The 17272-nt window shown below is 52.0% G+C and overlaps 2 protein-coding genes across 2 annotated transcripts; both read right to left on the bottom strand.

Annotated features, from left to right (window-relative positions):
* Positions 1-1717: 1717 nt before the first annotated feature.
* On the bottom strand, positions 1718-9149 carry LOC125149490 (glutathione S-transferase theta-4-like). The gene is made up of 5 exons (XM_047828510.1): positions 8829-9149; positions 7373-7460; positions 4455-4605; positions 3718-3894; positions 1718-2540 (listed from the first exon to the last, which is right to left on the bottom strand). The coding sequence occupies exons 1-5, from the start codon at positions 8938-8940 to the stop codon at positions 2343-2345; spliced, it is 726 nt and encodes a 241-aa protein (XP_047684466.1). The 5' UTR covers positions 8941-9149; the 3' UTR covers positions 1718-2342.
* A 607-nt stretch (positions 9150-9756) lies between these two features.
* Positions 9757-12319, bottom strand: LOC125149489 (glutathione S-transferase theta-1-like). The gene is made up of 5 exons (XM_047828509.1): positions 11866-12319; positions 11693-11780; positions 10565-10715; positions 10107-10283; positions 9757-10022 (listed from the first exon to the last, which is right to left on the bottom strand). The coding sequence occupies exons 1-5, from the start codon at positions 11975-11977 to the stop codon at positions 9822-9824; spliced, it is 729 nt and encodes a 242-aa protein (XP_047684465.1). The 5' UTR covers positions 11978-12319; the 3' UTR covers positions 9757-9821.
* Between the last annotated feature and the right edge of the window lie 4953 nt (positions 12320-17272).

The following is a 17272-nucleotide window of genomic DNA, read 5'->3' as shown; positions in this document are numbered from 1 at the left end:
ATTTTTCTTGTTCATCATAGCTGCTAAAGATTTGTCAAGTTTGTTGATCTTTTCAAAAATCCAATTTTGGGGGTGCCTGGGTGGCTCAGTCAGTTAAGCAGACGACTTCGACTTACGTCATGATCTCACGGTTCATGAGTTTGAGCCCCACATTGGGCTTTGTGCCGACAGCTCAGAGCTTGGAGTCTGCTTCAGATTCTGTGTTTCCATCTCCCTCTGCCCCTTCCTTGCTCACGCTCTGTCTGTCTGTCTGTCTCTCTCTGTCTTTCAAAAATAAATTAAAAAAATTTTTTAATCCAATTTTGGGGGGCACCTGGATGGCTCAGTCAGTTAAGCATCTTGATTTGGGCTCAGGTTGGTAGTTCCCAGCCCCAGGCGGGCTCTGTGCTGAGATTGGGATTCTCTCTCTGTCCCTCTCCCACATGGGTACACATGCACAACTGCACATGCATTCTCTCTCTCAAAATAAACATTTTTTTAAAAATCCAATTTTTTTGTTTCATTGATTGTCTGTCTTGTTTTTCTCTTTTTAAAGGGTTTTATTTACTTTATTTTATTTTATTTTTTTTATTTGAGAGTGAGAGATAGCACCGGCAGGGGAGAGAAACAGAGGGAGAGAGAGAGAATCCCCACCCTCAGCAAAGAGCCCAACTCGGGGCTTGGTCCCACGACCCTGGGAGCATGGCCTGAGCTGAAATCAAGAGTCTGACACTCTGGGGCACCTGGGTGGCTCAGTCAGTTAAGTGTCCAACTCTTGATCTCAGCTCAGGCCTTGATCTCAGAGTCATGAGTTCAAGCCCCACATTGGCTTCTGTGCTGGGTGTGGAGCCTACTTTAAAAAACAAAAGAGAGAATGTATTGTTTAATTTCCAGATATTTGTGAACTTTCTAGTTTTCCTTCTGTTATTTTCTTTTTTTAGTTCCTTTTTAGTTCATTTTTTCTTTATTTTTGAAGGAAAGAGAGAGAGGGAGGGAGGAGCAGAGAGAGAGAGAGGGAGACAGAGAATCCCAAGCAGGCTCCTTGGTGAGGAACCGATGTGGGGCTCAACCTCACGAGCCATGAGATCATGACCTGAGCCAAAATCAAGAATTGAATGCTTAACTGACTGAGCCATCCAGGTGCCTCTCCTATTATTTTCTAATTTCACTCCATTGTGTTCCCAAGAATATACATGATATGACTTCAATCTGTTTAAATTCATGGAGATTTATTTTGTGACCTGACATATGGTCTATCCTGGAGAATACTCCATGTGTGCTTGAGAAGAATGTGTGTTCTGGGGCACCTGGCTGGCTCAGGTGGAAGAGCATGCAACTCTTGATCTAGAGGTGATGAGTTCCAGCCCCACAATGGGCGTAGAGATTACTAAAAAAAATAAACTTAAAAAAAACAAAAAGAGTGTGTATTCTGTGATTGTTGGTGGAGTGTTCTGTATATATATCTGGTAGGTCCATTGGTTTATAGCATCGTTCAAGTCCTTTATTTCCTTGATGATTTTCTGTCCTACTGTTTTATCCATTATTGAAAGTGGGGTATTGAAGTCATCAACTATTATTGACAATTGAATCATGTTTATTTTTTAAGTTATATTAAATCCAGTTTTTTGTTTGTTTGTTTGTTTTTAGGTAAGCTCTATGCCCAACTTGGGGCTCGAATTCACCACCCTAAGATTGTTGCATCCACACGACTCCTGAAACAGAATACTATGGGCACCAATGACAGTCACAACAAAGTTTATTGCAATGAGAGGCAAGGCCAACTGATCAAGACCGACACTCTTGACCCAAGTGCGGTCTCAAACAGCCAGGGTACAGAGTTTTTATAGCCGACCACATGGTCTTATCATCATCTGGGAACAGAACAAAGAAATAGTTCCCAGATGGGGGTGGAAACAGTTCAGACATGCCCTGCCCCACTCCAATCAAACACTAATCCAGTTGATTTTCCTTGAACTTTTGTTCCCTTGATTGATAGGCCAAGGCTGTCATCTCTTAGTCTACGGTGTTAAAGCTGTTATTTCTTAAGGCTACAGGTTAGCCCTACACTACAATTTAACCCTTACAAGATCAAGAGTCACATGCTCTACCAACTGAGCCAGCAGGGCACCCTTAATCATATTTAACCTTCAGCTTTTAAACTCTTTTTGGAACCTGGGAGTACCCATCACCGCCACCTTCTCCCACACGAGAACTTATGCTCACACCAACTGTCCCAGGCCCAGCAACCATGGTGGTTGTGACAGTACTTTATTAGGTGAAGAAGTGGAATTGTTTTCAACATCTCCCCTAAGGAAAGAAGCTCGAAGGCCTGGGCCAGCCAGGTCCTGCAGGATGGGCTGCTTCTACTTGAACTTCTGCAGCAACTCACAGATCCTCTCCTTGACCATTGGATCCAATGTTGAACTGTCCCACTCGGCCAACCTCATCAGCCGGTCATGGGCCTCCCCAAAGAGGCTAGGGCCAATGGCCAGCTCCACCCTCATGCGCCACTCAGCAATCTTGGAGCTATTGAGGAAGACATTATAGTTGCCTCCCATGGGCTGTAGATACACAAAGAGGAAGAGATGGTCAGCCAGGGGACCAGCCCTACCTACGTCCCCTCCTACAGCCTCAGGGTGTCTCCCTATCTGCCGCTGCAAAGAGTGAGTCTGTGACCCATCCCACTCCCAGGCCTGAGCAAGGGGTCATACCCTATGTGATAGATGTGGGGTGGGGGCTGGAAGGTCAGAATCTCCAGGTTCTCCACTGGTCTTGCTCCAAGGTTCCTGAACCCCTCTCTGAGGTGACTCCTGGCCCAGATGACTCCTACTTTTTAGTGTGAAACCTCCCATGGGCCCTGCCTTCTACCAGGGAAATCCCTTATTCTCAGATGAGAGTGGGAAGAATTCACACATTGAATTTCCTCCACACTGAACCTTCCTCTGTGATCAGGCGCAGGGCCTGGAATGGGAGACCCAGCAGGTAGTCTAAGAAACATGCATGCAAAAAGCTTGGGGGCTCCAAAATGGGGTGGGGTGGGTGAAATGTAAGGGGTAGGGTTTGAAATGTAGGGGACTACACCACCTGAGACAGAAAAACTGAAATGGTTTTCTCTGGTGCTGATCTGCCCTGCACACTGACCATGGACTAAAGCGGACATTTTGCATACTGGCCAGAAATTGCGTTGGCCTCTCAAGACATTGGCCGGGGTCTCAACTGGCCACCCTGCATACCAGCTAGGGCAGAACTAGCCACCCTCCCCTGCATGTAGAAACCACATAACTGTCCCACACCCAGGTGGACCCCCAAAAACACCGTGGATGCCCCTCCGACCCAGAACCAGGGAGCTTCCTTGTATAGCTAGATGTCTGGTGCTCTAGAAAAGAGGCATTCATCCAGAAGGACACTTTGGAGGCCTCTGGACACTTCCTGGAGGGTCCGGCAGGAGGCGGAGGTATCCAGGACCCTGGCTGACTAACTGAGAAATGTTGTGTTCTTCTCCCTGTCCCAGGCCTGCCTTCCAGCTCCTGCTCATGCTGAAAAAGCATTGTGAAGCATGGATAATCGTGACCCTCCTTGGTTCAAAATCTCCTGTGCTTCCGGTTACCCCTGGGACAGGTCTAGGCACCTGACTCCCAGAATCCCTCTCCCTCCAGCAGCCTATCCTCACACTATGGCCCGAGTGGTCACAGAGGAGTCCTACCTCTGCCCAGGCTGTGTCCCTACCCCACTGCACACCTGCATCATCTCCACCAGGGCCACCACGTCAGCCAGTGAGATGTGGTCCCCGGCAATGAACATCTTGTCCTGCAGAAACTTCTCCTCAAAGAGCTGCATGCTGTTCTTCACCTCTGCCAGCAGCTGTTCCACCTTCTCATCTGGAACCTCCTCACCAGTGATCATTGGGATCAGCATCTGGCCGGGGTGGGGGAGAGGAGGGAAGAGGAGGTTGCACCCTAGTCCCATCTGACCCTCCAATCTTCAGCATCCTTGTCTGCTAGAGAGGTGTTGGACAGAACCAAAGATGTAAAGCAAGTTCACCTCTTTTAGCAGTTCTGGTTGGTAGAAGTTACCTGGGGCCATTGTCCAGAAGGATTTTGAGATCCTAGCAGGATGGAATCCTGTGATTGATTAGTGATGTCTGTCACAGGCGTGAGATAAGAAGTAAGGGTACATATACATACATTGGCTAGTCGTCATCTTCAAATTTGGTGGTCTCTCTGGGCCCTTTGACTGTGATGTTTTCTAGTTCAGAATGAAATTTCTTTAATCTTATCCAGTCTTGAGTAATATCAGCCCCTCCTGGGTACCCTTCCCCTTGTCTTTATAAGGCTTTTTCATACCCAATGGTTCATTCCACACTCCCATCAGCTCTGTAAGGCAGGCAGGAGAGGGAGCTGAGGAAATGATGCTCAGGAAGGGAGGGAGACTTGCTTGAACTCACTGGTGGTCAGCCTGGCCTTGACCCCACTCACCTTGATCCAGAGGATCCTGCTCATGGGCATCTGAATGGCAGTGTGCTGCCAGGCCATGAACTCATCCACGCGGGCACGTGTGTGCAGGTCTGGTGGGTACCAGTGTGAGGGTGTGCTGTACTTGCGGCACAGGTAGAAAAGGATGGCCACGCTGCAGAAAGGAAAAGTCGGGGGGGCACTGCTCTTGCCTTCCTCAACATTGTTACACCCACCACCCCAGCGTGGCCGGGGCTCAGTGTGGGGCTTCCAGCCACAGGCAGGTGCTAGGCACTGACATTCTTCTGGGGGGAGGATGAGCCCAAAGGGTGCCAGGAAAGGCAGTCAGTCCGCCAGTCAGCGAATGCCCGAAGGGAGACCAGCAGCGTGAATGGGATCTGATGGATGGCATGAGGAAGGGCAGTCTAGATGGAAAACAACATGTATGGGAATTCAGGGGTAAGAGGTAGCCACACTCTGTCTATGTCTCTCAAAAAATAAATAAACATTTAAATACAAATAAATAAATAAATAAATAAATAAAAGAGGGGTGCATGGGTGCCTCAGTTGGTTGAGTATCTGACTTCAGCCCAGGTCATGATCGCACAGTTCGTGAGTTCAAGCCCCCAGGATCCCAGCTGACAGTGCAAAGTCCACTTCAGAGCCTCTATACACCCCCCTCCCTGTCCCTCTCTTGCTTGTGCTATCTCTCAAAAATAAACAAACATTAAAATATATATATTTTAAAAAGGGGGGGGGGGCGTCTGGGTGGCTCAGTCAGTTAAGTGTCAGACTTCAGCTCAGGTCATAATCTCACGGTTCGTGAGTTCAAGCCCCATGTCAGGCTCTGTGCTGACAGCTCAGAGACTGGAGCCTGTTTCAGATTCTGTGTCTCCCTCTCTCTGCAACTCCTCCGCTCTCTCTCTCTCTCTCTCTCTCTCAAAAATCAATAAAATTTTAAAAAATTAAAAGAAAATAAAAAATAAAAAAATATAGTTGCTAAGAGAGTAGGTGTTAAAAGTTCTTATCATAAGGGAAAAAAATCTACAACTATATGTGATGACAGAGGTCAACTAGAACTTACCATGGTGATCATCAGTTCACAATATATACATAAACTGAATCATTATGTTGTACACCTGAAACTAATATAATGTTGTATGGCAATTGTATCTCAATTTAAAAAAAAAAAAAGAGGGGTGCCTGGGTGGCTCAGTCAGTTGAGCGTCTGACTCTTGATTTCGGCTCAGGTCACGATCTCACAGTTTGTGGGTTCAAGCCTTGTGGGCTCTGTGCTGACAGTGCAGATCCTGCTTGGGATTCCCTCTCTCTCTCTCTCTGCCCCTCCTGTGTTCTCTCTCTCTCTCTCTCTCTCTCTCAAAACAAACTTAAAAAAAAAAAAAAAGAACAAGATCTGGTACTTGGGTGGAGGGGTTCTGAGGAGGACAGGGGCCACAGGGGTACAGGGAGGGTACAGACTGGAGGCACAATTTGGAGGGAATGGTCTTCCTCTTGGCTGGTGGAGGGCAGGAAGGGAGGAACTCAGAATGGACACATGTGTTTGAGGTGTCTAGAACATCTGGGGTCCCAGAGAGTTCTGAGTCAGAGTCTGATATGACATCAAAGTCCAAGAAGCAGGAGCCTGCCCCCCTGTGCCCCCGCAGCCCACCACAGAGTCAGCAGGTAAGAAGGGAGCAGAGGTGGGAGGGGGGAGAAGGGAAGGAACAGCCTGAGAGGGAGGCCCCAGAGGTACAACTGTCTAAGAAGGCGGGAAACATCAAGAAGGGAAATCCTAAATCCTGAATCATCTCAGTTGATCTCACAATAACCCTGTAAGGTGGGTCCCAGTATGCTTACATTTGAGGAAATTGAGGCTCAAAGGTAACAACGAACTGGCCAAAGACACATAGCCTGAGGCTACCAGAACCCAGGAGAGAAGCTTTTCCAGCTCCTTCACAGGGGTTTTGACGTCTAGCCTCTAGGAATGCAATACATTTCTGTTGTTCTAAGTCATTTAGTCAGTGGTAGTTTTTTACAACAGCCCTAGGAAAATCATCCAGGACTGGGGCCACCCAAGGTCTATGGTCCACCTGGAAGATACACTTGACAATTATGAGACCGCCTCTGAAGCTGTCTGAGAAACAATAAACCCCTGAATCTCACCAAACCTCTACTTTCAATGACCAATTTACAGGAAATGAAGGGACAGAAAAACCATGTTAACATGACACCTTGAGAACACGATCAGCAAAACTTAGACTGTGGGAAACTCCTCAGGACAAAGGATTCTGTTTCAACCATAACGAAAATGTAAAGGCAGGGGCACCTGTGTGGCTCTGTCGGTTAAGCATCTGCCTTTGGCTCAGGTCATGCTCTCACGGTTTGTGGGTTTGAGCCCCACCCTGGGCTCTCGGTTATCAGCTGTCAGCATGGAGCCTGCTTGGGGTCCTCTGTTGCGCTCTCTCTCTACCCCTCCCCTACTTGTGCTCTCTCTCTCTCTCAAAAATAAATAAACATTTTTTTAAAAGTATATTAAAAATGCAAAGGCAAAAGGTGGGGCATGGAGGGAACTATAGGCAGACCACAAGCTGCCATACTTGTAGTTTATTTGGAGCTGGATTCAAATGCACAAGCCACAAAGAAAATATTTTGGGGATTTTTTTTTTATGAGCCCTCATCTTTTATCTGGCAGGTAGGGGAATAGAGTGGGCTGGTTACAGGTGATGCAAAATGGGCTCCCCACGTGGACCACTGTTGGAATTGTGTGATGGGTATCCTGTGGAGGTCTTCATATCCCTCATTAGTTAGTATTCATTCTACTTTGGTGTACATATAAAATTTTTCACAGTAAATAAAAAATAAGTACTAGTAGGTCGGCTCCACATGAATGTCCCAGGAGGAGCAGAGACAGATGGGAGCAGGGGTGGGCAAGGAAGACTTACCTTTCAGATAAGACAAATTTTCCATCTTTGAGGCTGGGTACCTTCTTCAGGGGGTTGATCTTTATGTATTCCTTGCTGTGGTGGTGACCTGGGAGGGGTAGGAAAGGTCTGAGGGTGCTGGGACTCTAGGAAAGAGAGACCCAGGTCTCCCAGAGGCAGATGCCTTTCTCCCCCTTTTCTCTAGAAGGAGAAACAAGCCCAGAGGAACACCATCCATGGCTCACTTCAGGTCAAAGGGCAAGTCAGTGGCAGAATCGGGATTAGGATCAAGACTCCTGCCCCCATCCCAGGCTCAGTGACCAGGACAACCCATTGGCTTACAGAAGTTGGAGGCCTCCAACCCCCACTCCCAACTCGGCCTGAAGCCATAGCCTGTGAATCAGCAGCAGCCCTAGAAGCCTGGATCCCACCCCCACTCCTTCAGCCCCAGCCCCAGCACACAGCTGGAATCCAAAAGGGAGCCTCTCATATACAACCAATCTATCAGAAGACTTGTTTTGTTGTGGTGGGTTTTGTTTTGTTTTGTTGTTAAGTAAGCTCTCCGCTGCACAAGGGCTTGAACTCATGACCAGCCCCAGAGATCAAGAGTCCACAAATTCTAGCAACTGAGCCAGCCAGGCACCCTGATCTATTGGGAGTTTTAACTCTTCCTCAACCAGCTGCCTCGGTCAGAAAACATTTCTGGGGCTGGATTCACACCTCATTTCGGAGCACCTGGCCTCCTCCTCTATGTTCTAGAGGCTTCTGCCTCTGCAACGTGAGCTTTTAAGAACCTCCTCCATGCTTGGGGTAATGTTGGAGACCAGTGCTCTGCACCTCACCCCGGGCCTGTGTCACCCTGAGCAGGTGTGAACATGGAAGGAGAATGAGTGTGGCCTGAAGAGGTAGTGTTGACTCAGATTTGGATGACCACACACTTCTGCGACCTTTGCCAGCTCATCTGATGTGCTGCAGCTAACGAGATACTGCAAGGAAAAGCCAAGGGCTCTAGATGGGAGACCAGGGGATGCCTGGCACTCTTGCTTCCACTTTATCTTATAAGAGCCTGTTCATAGGGCTCCTGGGTGGCTCGGTCAGTTAAGCGTCCAGCTCTTGGGTTTCAGCTCAGGTCATGATCTCACAGTTTTGTGGGTCCGAGCTCCACATTGGGCTCCATGCTGGCAGTGTAGAGCCTGCTTGGGATTCTCTCTCTCACTCTCTCTCTCTGCCCCTCCCCCAGTCACACTGTCTCTGTCTCTCTCAAAATAAATAAACTTTAAAAAAAAAAAAAAAAGAGCCTCTTCATCATAGCAGGGCAGAATTAGTCACAGGGCCGGACAGCCTACGATTCCCTTGGAAAGTCTGGACTTTAAGGTGGGGAGTCGCCTCTGTGTCTCCGCTTCTCAGAGACGCTCTGACCTTGCGTCCTGCCTCCCTGCCAAGGCCAGACCTATGCCGGGCAGCGTGGGGTGCCTACCTTTTAGCAGATCCACAAACTGGAAGTCAAAGGGGATGTTGTTCTTCCTAGCGAAGATGTAGACAGCGCGGCAGGATGCTGACAGCAGGTCCAGATAGAGCTCCAGACCCATGCTGAGACACGTGTCGGGCACCCCCACCAGCCACAGCCGGCAGGTTCTGAACCTGAGCCTATATGCGGCCTGAGCCCCTGGGCCTGGCTCTGTGCCCGTCGGCCCTCTCCAACCCAGGCCTAGGACCCCGCATTCTGGAACTTCTTGTTTCACTTGGTGTTGTCATGAGGCCAGGAAGCCCGGAATTCTCACAGCAGCAAGAATTCTCGGGAGACTCAGGAGTAGACAAGGGAGAGGACCCTGGCTCAGGGGCAGGAGGTGGGGGCCACCTGCAACCCCGCCCTTCCCCCTCCCTCTTGGCACATGTGTGTGCCCGTGGCCCATGTCGGAGAAGGACTTACACGCGGGAATTGTGAGGGCCAGAACTTTATTGTAGAATGTAACCCAAGGGCCTCTGCTGGGTCCAGAACGAGGATGGGGCAATAGGAAGTAACCATGGAGGGTTTCAGAAGCAAGGATTGGGGGTATGCATAGGTCAGTCTAGCCTGAACTATGGTTAGAAAATGTTGAGAGAAAGACAAACAGGATCCTAGGGAGCAGTCAGGGCACCGGGGACAACGCCACAGGAGTATCTAGGGTCAGCCAGCGAAGCTGTGCCATGGAGAGAACCCCAGAAACTTCTGGTCTGGCTTGGGACTGGCAGTGGCCAGTGGAGTTCAGCAGCTGGCAACTCAGGAAGGTAACTAGAAGCCCACGAGAGGCCTGAGTGCTGCCGCCTCTAGGCTGCATCATCTCGGGAGATCTCTTGTCCCTCCAGATTCTGCTCAGAAGCGGGGAGACCCCACTGGGTAAGGCAGAGGAAGCTGGAGACAAGTAGACGTCACACAGCATGTTTATTGTGGGTGGGAGAGTGCAGGGGAATGGGCTGGGTCACATCCCTCTCAACTGAGCCGCTCCTGCAGCCGATGCACCAGCTCCTGTGCCAGCCGGGGGTCCTGCTGGGCATCTCTGGGGTCCCGCGGCTGTAGCACAAGCTTGTGCGCATCTTGGACAAGCTCAGGGCCCAGGGCAGCCTCTACTCGGGCTCGCCAGGCTGCCAGCTGGGGCCAGTCTCGGAAGAGGTCGCAGCCAACAGCAGTGGGCTGGGGAGACAGGGTAGCCAGAGCAGGGGACTCAGACCAGTGCCCAGAGTGCCCCCAGAGGGCAAACAGGCAGGAGAAGCTTACCTGCATCAGCTCCGTGAATGCCATCAGATCTGCTAGGGAGACCTGCTCGGTAGCCAGGAAGGGTTTGGCCGCTAGGACTTCCTGATCCAGGTGCTGCAGGGCTGGTTTCAGCTTCCCCAACAGCCGGTCTAGGCGCACGGTGTCCACAGGCTGCCCCGAGAAGTGGGGCAGGAGGGACTGGGCCAGGGGGAATGGAGGCAGCTTATCCTGGGTTCCTCCAAACATCCTCAACCACCTCTCCACCCCTCCCTGGCCACCATCCATTAGTGATACCCCCTGGGGCACTGTATTCAGAAGGATTCTGAGGATTCATTTAGACTCGGGAAAGAATGCCGTGATCAATTACAGATGTCTACCCGGACAGTGGATAGAGGGCTGTATATGTGCCCGTGGGTCCTTTCCAGCACTGGGGGTTCTCACTGCTGCCCAAGCCTGCATAATAGGGCGGGGAGGCTCACCTTACACAGGTAGACATTGGTGGCAGGCAGCTGGATGGCCGTGTGCTGCCACGCCAGGTACTCGTCGACTCGGGCGCGGGCCTGCAGGTCAGGTGGATACCAGTATGGTGCCGTCTGGTACTTGCGGCTCAAGTATAAAAGGATGGCCACACTGCAAACAGGGGGTGTCAGAGAGTCCCCCACCCCTCAGGGCTAGGCAGCTTCATCTCTCACAAACAGGGTGATTTGACTGGATTTCTGTCCAACGCCACCTCCGGGGGAGGCCAACCCCACTCCCACATCCCCACCACGGGCCATCTTTTCTCCACCAAACTGCTCCATTCCTCACGCGCTCCCCGTGGACCCATATTTCCACCTCCCCTCCCCCCGACTACTAACCCAGCCAGCCCTCTGCCTCCAGACCCACCTCTCTGGCATCCGGGTCCTACTGAGCAGGAGGGAGGCAGACCTGCCATGGACATCCTGCCCAAGGGATCTCCAAGTTCCCTCCCAGGCCAGTGCTCCCTAGCAGCCAGGGTCCGGGGGAGGGGATCGAGGAGAACCCCTTTCTTGATCCTCCCTGGGCTCCCGGCACACAATTTCCAAACCAAATAATAAAAATGTAATGGCAACTAGAAAACATTTTATAGAAAAAGGTGGTGCCCAGTTTCCATTCTCAGGCAGGTCCTGGGAGGGATTATATTACTACTCCATTTTATAGGGGAGAAACATGGGACACGAAGTTCTGTGGCCCCTCCGTGGCCGAGATCGAGGATATGGGGAACTGGGATTCAGAGCCCAATGCAAATCTGGGGCTGCCTAGCTCCTGGCTCCTGTGACTTGAAAGCCAGGTTCGGGACTCCTGGGGAGGGCTAACCTCAAGCTTGGATCTTCCCCAGCAGAATCCAGGTTGTCCAGGCCTAACAGAGTGACCTTTGCCCAGCCCTCTATGCTGAAGCTACCAACCAGCTTTAGCCCCAAAGCAGCTCCTAGTCCAGCCCCTTGCCCCCAAGCTGGGTGAGCTAAAAGGAGGAAGAGGGGACCGCAGCAGTCTGGAAAGATCTCCAAGTGTGGGACCATCAGCTTTCTGCCGTCCTCTCTCCACCTCCCCCAACCTCAAAGCCTCCACAGGCGCCAGGACCCCATTACCTCTCCGCCAACAGGAAGTCTCCATCCCTCAGGGCAGGCACCTTCCCCAGGGGGTTCACCTTCAAGAATTCAGGCTTCAGGTGCTCCCCTGGGGGATGCAGAGGACGGGTGGCTCAGCAAGATCTGGCTCCTGGATGCCACCCCCCATGTGGCCCAGCCTAGCCAAGACTCACCTCGTCCCAGCTCCACAGGCCGAAACTCAAAGGGAATGCCATTCTTCTTGGCGAAAATGTAAATGGCACGGCAGGGGGGCGAGTACAGGTCCAGAAACAGCTCCAGCGGCATGCCTGCCCCACCCAGTGTCCTCCCCTGCTCAACACTCTAGCCTGCTTCCCGGGAGGTTTGCTTGGCCCCTCCAAAATGGGACCCAAAGACGTCTGTTCCCCTCCCCCAAGCCTACTTCCTCTGAGCTACTAGCTCGGCGCCCTGGCAAGCCTCCCCACCTCCTGGGCTGTCGGTTGAGTGGAGGCAGGGTGGGCTGTTGAATATTTGTCGCTGGTTTTTCAAAGCAGGGTCCCCAGCCTGGCCCTCCTCCTGCTTCACTGGGTGTTACAAGCCCCTGGACACCCCCAGGTCCTGCCTCTTCCTTCTGGCTGGGCCACTCCCTGATCTTTGCTTCCTGGCAGCCGGGGAGGCTTTCACAACCTTTCTGTCGAAGTAGGAGTCTCCCTGGCAGAGGCGCACTATTGGTCTTTAAGGCCTTTTATGTTTTTCCTCCCACTGCATCTGTGCCTCACACACAGACTCACACAAACTCACACACAGAGTCCCACACACAGAGTCTCTCTCTCCTCTCTCTCTCTCTCTCTCTGTCACACACTCACACACACACACACACACACACACACACTCTCGTGCTCATACTCACATGCCCCGCGCCCAGGCCCCTCCTCTCTCCAGTCTGAGTAACTGTCCTGAAATCCTGACGTTGTAAAGGCATCTCTCTCTTGACTGTCCTCCTCCGGTGCCCCCCACCCCCTGGGGCTCAGACCAGCCCCCTGGAGTCTTCCCTCTCCTTATCCACACCTGTTCCCTCCGGCCTCACCAGCTTCCTCACCAGCCCTTCTACTTCCATCCCAGGGCCCGCTGTCCTGGTCCACACAGCACCAGAGGGGATTTCTCAAGTCCAAATCTGATCCCATGCTCTCAAGCGCCTTCAGCCCTGCAGTGCTCCCTCTCCCCACACTCCCCAACCCTGTCCATTTGCCTCTCAGCCTTCCTCTTGGACTGTCCCGTGCACTTCTCTTCTGTCAGAACCCAAGTCTTGAGACACTGAGGGTGAGGTTGTGGGGCAGGGCCTCCATGAACCCAGAAAACAGCCATGGGTGGGTTGGGAGCTGGGGCCTGGCATCCACACTGGCCCTGGCCGGTGGGGTGACTCGCGGAGCAGGTAGCAAGCCAGAGTAGCCCCCTGGGAACTGAGCCATGGTCTCCCAGGAAGCCGCCCCCAGCCTCATTCTGGGACCTGAGGAGGTCAGAGCCACTGACCATGCAAGGGAACACTAATGCCTTCCCCACTGTTTTCATAGGAACTGAAGTCTGACAGGCAGGACTTTTAGGGACACATTGCACCCCTTACAAACACATATACTCACAGGACATGTGGCTCGGGCAGAGCTGACCCCACCCTTAGTTTTAAGGATAGTTCATGGCCCAACCCAGCCAGTGAAGACCCTGTATCCCTTGACCACTCTGATTGGATCAGGCAGGGTCCTAGGGCTGTGATAGGAGTTCCTGGGAAGGAAGGACTGGGAACAGGCCCAAGGCTGACCCCTGCTGAAGTGCATTGTCATTCCCAATGCACTGTCTGGGAAAGCGACTGTCTGCAGAAGGAACACAGCTGGCTCAGATTCTTCCCTGGTGGAGGAGGACAAGGGCTGGGCAGCCTCCAGGAGCCAGGCTGTCCAGAGCCAGCCATCCTGGAGCCCAGGCAGAAGGGATTGAAACCAGGCAGGCCCAGCAAAGCCAGCAGCCATCCAGCAAGTCTGTAGATGGGAGGCTGGGCTCAGACTTGGCATGTCCAGAGCCATCAGGGAGCCCTGGGTCCAACACCCTGGGACCTGTAACCCAACCCTGCACAGAAAACCCCAACTGGGTTTACCATATCGGATAGGGGTCACAGTCCTACGGTGAAGGGGAGGAGCAAGAGAAGGGAGGAATAGACAGAGAGTAACCTGGAAGCAAGGTGGGGAGACAGAGATAGGGAGGAGGGCAGCAAGGGACTCTCATTCACTCATTCATTACTCATTTGCTCATTCATTCGCTCATCCAACAAAGAGACTCAGACAAACCAAAAGGCCAAGGATAGGTGACCAGAGAGGAGTCTTTCTTATATCTCCCAGCCTTCTAAGCAGACCTATGATGTAACTCTGGTGGGGCCCCTGGGAGGGATTGACCACCTGCCCCCCCCCCGATCTTCAGGATGGGGCTGTGGCCCTGGCACAACCCTGTACCCAGGAGAGCCTCCATTAACTCCTGCTATGCCACCAGCCATGACCACTCTTCCCAGCACAACACAGCCAAGCGCCCCACATGGGTCATAGGGCTCACGGACAGGTCAGTGCTGAGGCTTTGATTCTAGGACTCCAATACAGGAGACAGGGATAGCCATGCCACTGACCCCAAGGGCAGCCACAGGACCTGAGGAAAGCCAGGGAAGGATCCCACCATCTGTCAAACAGAGATTTTGGCCCCCCTGGCCCTCTAGGCAGGGTCAGTGGAGGGAGGCTGCCTGGCTGGTCTGAGCTCATGCCTGCACCAGCAGCTCCTTCAGCACCATAAAGTCAACCAGCGTCACCTGGGAACTTGAGACGAAAGCCCTGCCTCTCAGGAATTTGTCCCTGTTCCTACCCTGCTTCTCCCTGGGCACTTGCCTACAAACGAGCAGAACCAGCACGAGTCAGGTGAGTGGAGGGTGGGCTCAGTCTGCAGCCCCACCCTCCAGCACCTTGGCCTTGCCCACGCCTGTCACACTCCCTCATCACCCCTCTCACCTGGGTCCACACAGGCATGCCCAGGGGGTGTCCTGGACACAGTCATCATGCCAGCTTGGGCACTCATTCATGCGGGCATGGGCCTACAAGTGAGATGGCATCAGGGGGCTGCTGTCTGGTATTTGCAGGCAGGGTGGGGGCAGTGGCCTTGAGGACCCTGGTACCTAGCCATTCCCACCTCCCTCAAAAACTTGCAGGCCTCTGGCAGAAGAAGTCTCTGCCATTGATAGATTCCCCCTTCATCCTGTCCTCCACCCAGCTCTCTCTACCCCACTCCGCCATCCAGCGGTCAGGCCATGCCCCCACCCACCCCCCAGCTGGTTATGTACCTGGGCAATTACAGTTCCTGGGAACTAACGCCCAGTCCTCAGCCTCAAGAGCCTGTGCTCATCTTGCTACGTTGACCTTGGTCTCCCAGCATATGCCCTTGGCCACACCCAGCTGCTGGAAAGTCAAACACCCTCAACCTTCCTGCTTCCAGCATTAGCTCAGGCCCTTCCCTCTGCCGAGACTAATTTGGGATTTAAGGTCACTTCCAGGAGTCTCTTCTGTCTCTCCTCCTGGCAGGCAACCTGGGGATCCTGCTGCCCCTCCGTCCTACGATGGTGCCCAGCATGGCTAGTTCGGTTGTGGCCTCCCTCCCGGACATAGCTGTCACCTACACTGAACTCACAGTGACTGTTTAACTTCATTAACTTTATTGTTGGTTTACTTCTTATACTTTATTGCAGTGTCTGTTGAAAGAGAAACCATCCAATTGTTTGAACAACAAAGTAGCTGGTTTGGACCTAGAAGGCACAGGCTGCCTCCACCCCCAACCCCCTGGGGAAAGATGGAAAAGGCCCAGGAAAGCAAACAAGTATGAAGGATCTCTGAAAGGGAGGCCATCAGAACAGGATCTGAGGGGGAAGACAACCCCCGGGGCCCTCAGGGCAGGACAGATGTAACATGGGAGCCTGGACTCAGGCTGGAAATGACACAGGCTGGACCAAGCAGGGGCACCAAGGCCCAGGGAAAGGGGCTCAGAGCCCTAGGTTAAGGACCCCATTTATTGGTTGACACTGACATCTACTGTCACATCTAAGAACTGCAGCCACATGCGCCACGTGGCCTCCCGCTGTAGCAGGGGGAAAGGGGGTGCCTGGGAGACTGGATCCTGGCTCTCTCATAAGAAAACTATTCACTCACTGGAAAACAAATATTGTCAAATGGAACTGTAAGAAACTTGAAAGTGTTGTGTACTTTGACAAGGTCTGTTTCTGTGACATAAGTGCAATTTCCCAGAAGTTTTGTGTTCAGGCACGTGGTTGGTGATGAGAAGCCCTCGATTACAAAACAGGGTGTTGGCTTTCAGTGATTTTTTTTTAATTTTTTGTTTAATGTTTATCTATTTTTGAGACAGAGAGAGACAGAGCATGAATGGGGGAGGGTCAGAGAGAGAGGGAGACACAGAATCTGAAGCAGGCTCCAGGCTCTGGGCTGTCAGCACAGAGCCCGACCCGGGGCTCAAACCCACGAACCGTGAGATCGTGACCTGAGCCGAAGTCAGACGCTTAACCGACTGAGCCACCCAGGCACCCCTGCTTTCAGTGATTAAAGACGCTGTGTTCTTTCCTTCTTGAGACACCGCTAAGATGCTAGTGAAACCATTCACCAAGGGTTAACCAAGAGTTAACAAGGCAGGTAGTGCAGCTCAAATCTTTCCCCCAAATCTGCTTCTCTGCCACCTTGTTTCGGTAAGATAATATTCATGCTCGATGCCATGATAGCCAACTGTGAATTCTGTTGTTTTGCAGGAGATCAAGTTTTCATAAAGAAACCAGCCAGGGTGGGTGGCTCAGTGGGTTAAGTGTCCGACTTTGGCTCAGGTCATGATATTGTGGTTCATGAATTCCAGCCCCTCATCAGGCTCTGGCTGACAGCTCAGAGCCTGGAGCCTGCTTCGGATTGTCTCCCCCTCTCTCTGCCCCTCCCCCACTTGCACTCTCTCAAAACTAAATAAACATTAAAAAAAAAAAGCCAGCCAGAACCCAGAACCACTGACTCTCTCTTTGAGCACAACAAAATGAGATTGACCCTCCCATATTTACCAACTTTCTTTGGCTGAGGAGTCATGTGACTTCTCTCTGCTTTCCCCAGACCTTCTTCTGATGGCCTTTAAAAATCCCTGACTCAGGATCACTTGGGTGGCTCAGTTAAGCATCCCACTCTTGGTTTTGGCTCAGGTCATGATCTCACTTTTCCTGAGATCTCACCATTCCTGAGATCGAGCCCAAAGTTGGGTTCTGCTCTGCGCTGACAGCGTGGAGCCTGCTTGAGAGACTCTCTCTCCCTCTCTCTCTCTGCCCCTCCCCCACTCACATTTCTCTCTCTCTCTCTCTCTCTCTCTCTCAATAAATAAATAAATACACCTTTTTAAAAAAGTCCCTGGGGCATCTGGGTTCCTCAGTCGGTTAAGCATCTGACTCTTGATTTGGGCTCTGGTCATGATCTCATGGTTTGTGAGATTGAGCCCAGTATTGGGATCTGTGCTGACAGTGCAGAGCCTGCTTGAGATTCTCTCTCTCTCTCTTTCTCTCTCTCTCTC

This window comes from Prionailurus viverrinus, chromosome D3 (assembly GCF_022837055.1).
Source record: "Prionailurus viverrinus isolate Anna chromosome D3, UM_Priviv_1.0, whole genome shotgun sequence".
Taxonomy (NCBI): Eukaryota; Metazoa; Chordata; class Mammalia; order Carnivora; family Felidae; genus Prionailurus; species Prionailurus viverrinus.
The sequence above is the reverse complement of the archived record's forward strand: the minus strand, read 5'-3'. Positions and strand labels throughout refer to the sequence as shown.

Excerpts from the sequence above, each read along its gene's own strand:
- LOC125149489 (XM_047828509.1), bottom strand. The coding sequence starts at position 11,977 with ATGCCGCTGGAGCTGTTTCTGGACCTGTACTCGCCCCCCTGCCGTGCC. Across the intron at positions 10,716-11,692 it reads GACTTCCTGTTGGCGGAGAG|TGTGGCCATCCTTTTATACT; the intron begins GTAATGGGGTCC and ends CCCTGTTTGCAG. Across the intron at positions 10,023-10,106 it reads CATTCACGGAGCTGATGCAG|CCCACTGCTGTTGGCTGCGA; the intron begins GTAAGCTTCTCC and ends CTGTCTCCCCAG.
- LOC125149490 (XM_047828510.1), bottom strand. The coding sequence starts at position 8,940 with ATGGGTCTGGAGCTCTATCTGGACCTGCTGTCAGCATCCTGCCGCGCT. Across the intron at positions 4,606-7,372 it reads AAATTTGTCTTATCTGAAAG|CGTGGCCATCCTTTTCTACC; the intron begins GTAAGTCTTCCT and ends TCCTTTCTGCAG. Across the intron at positions 2,541-3,717 it reads CCCTGGTGGAGATGATGCAG|CCCATGGGAGGCAACTATAA; the intron begins GTGTGCAGTGGG and ends GTGTATCTACAG.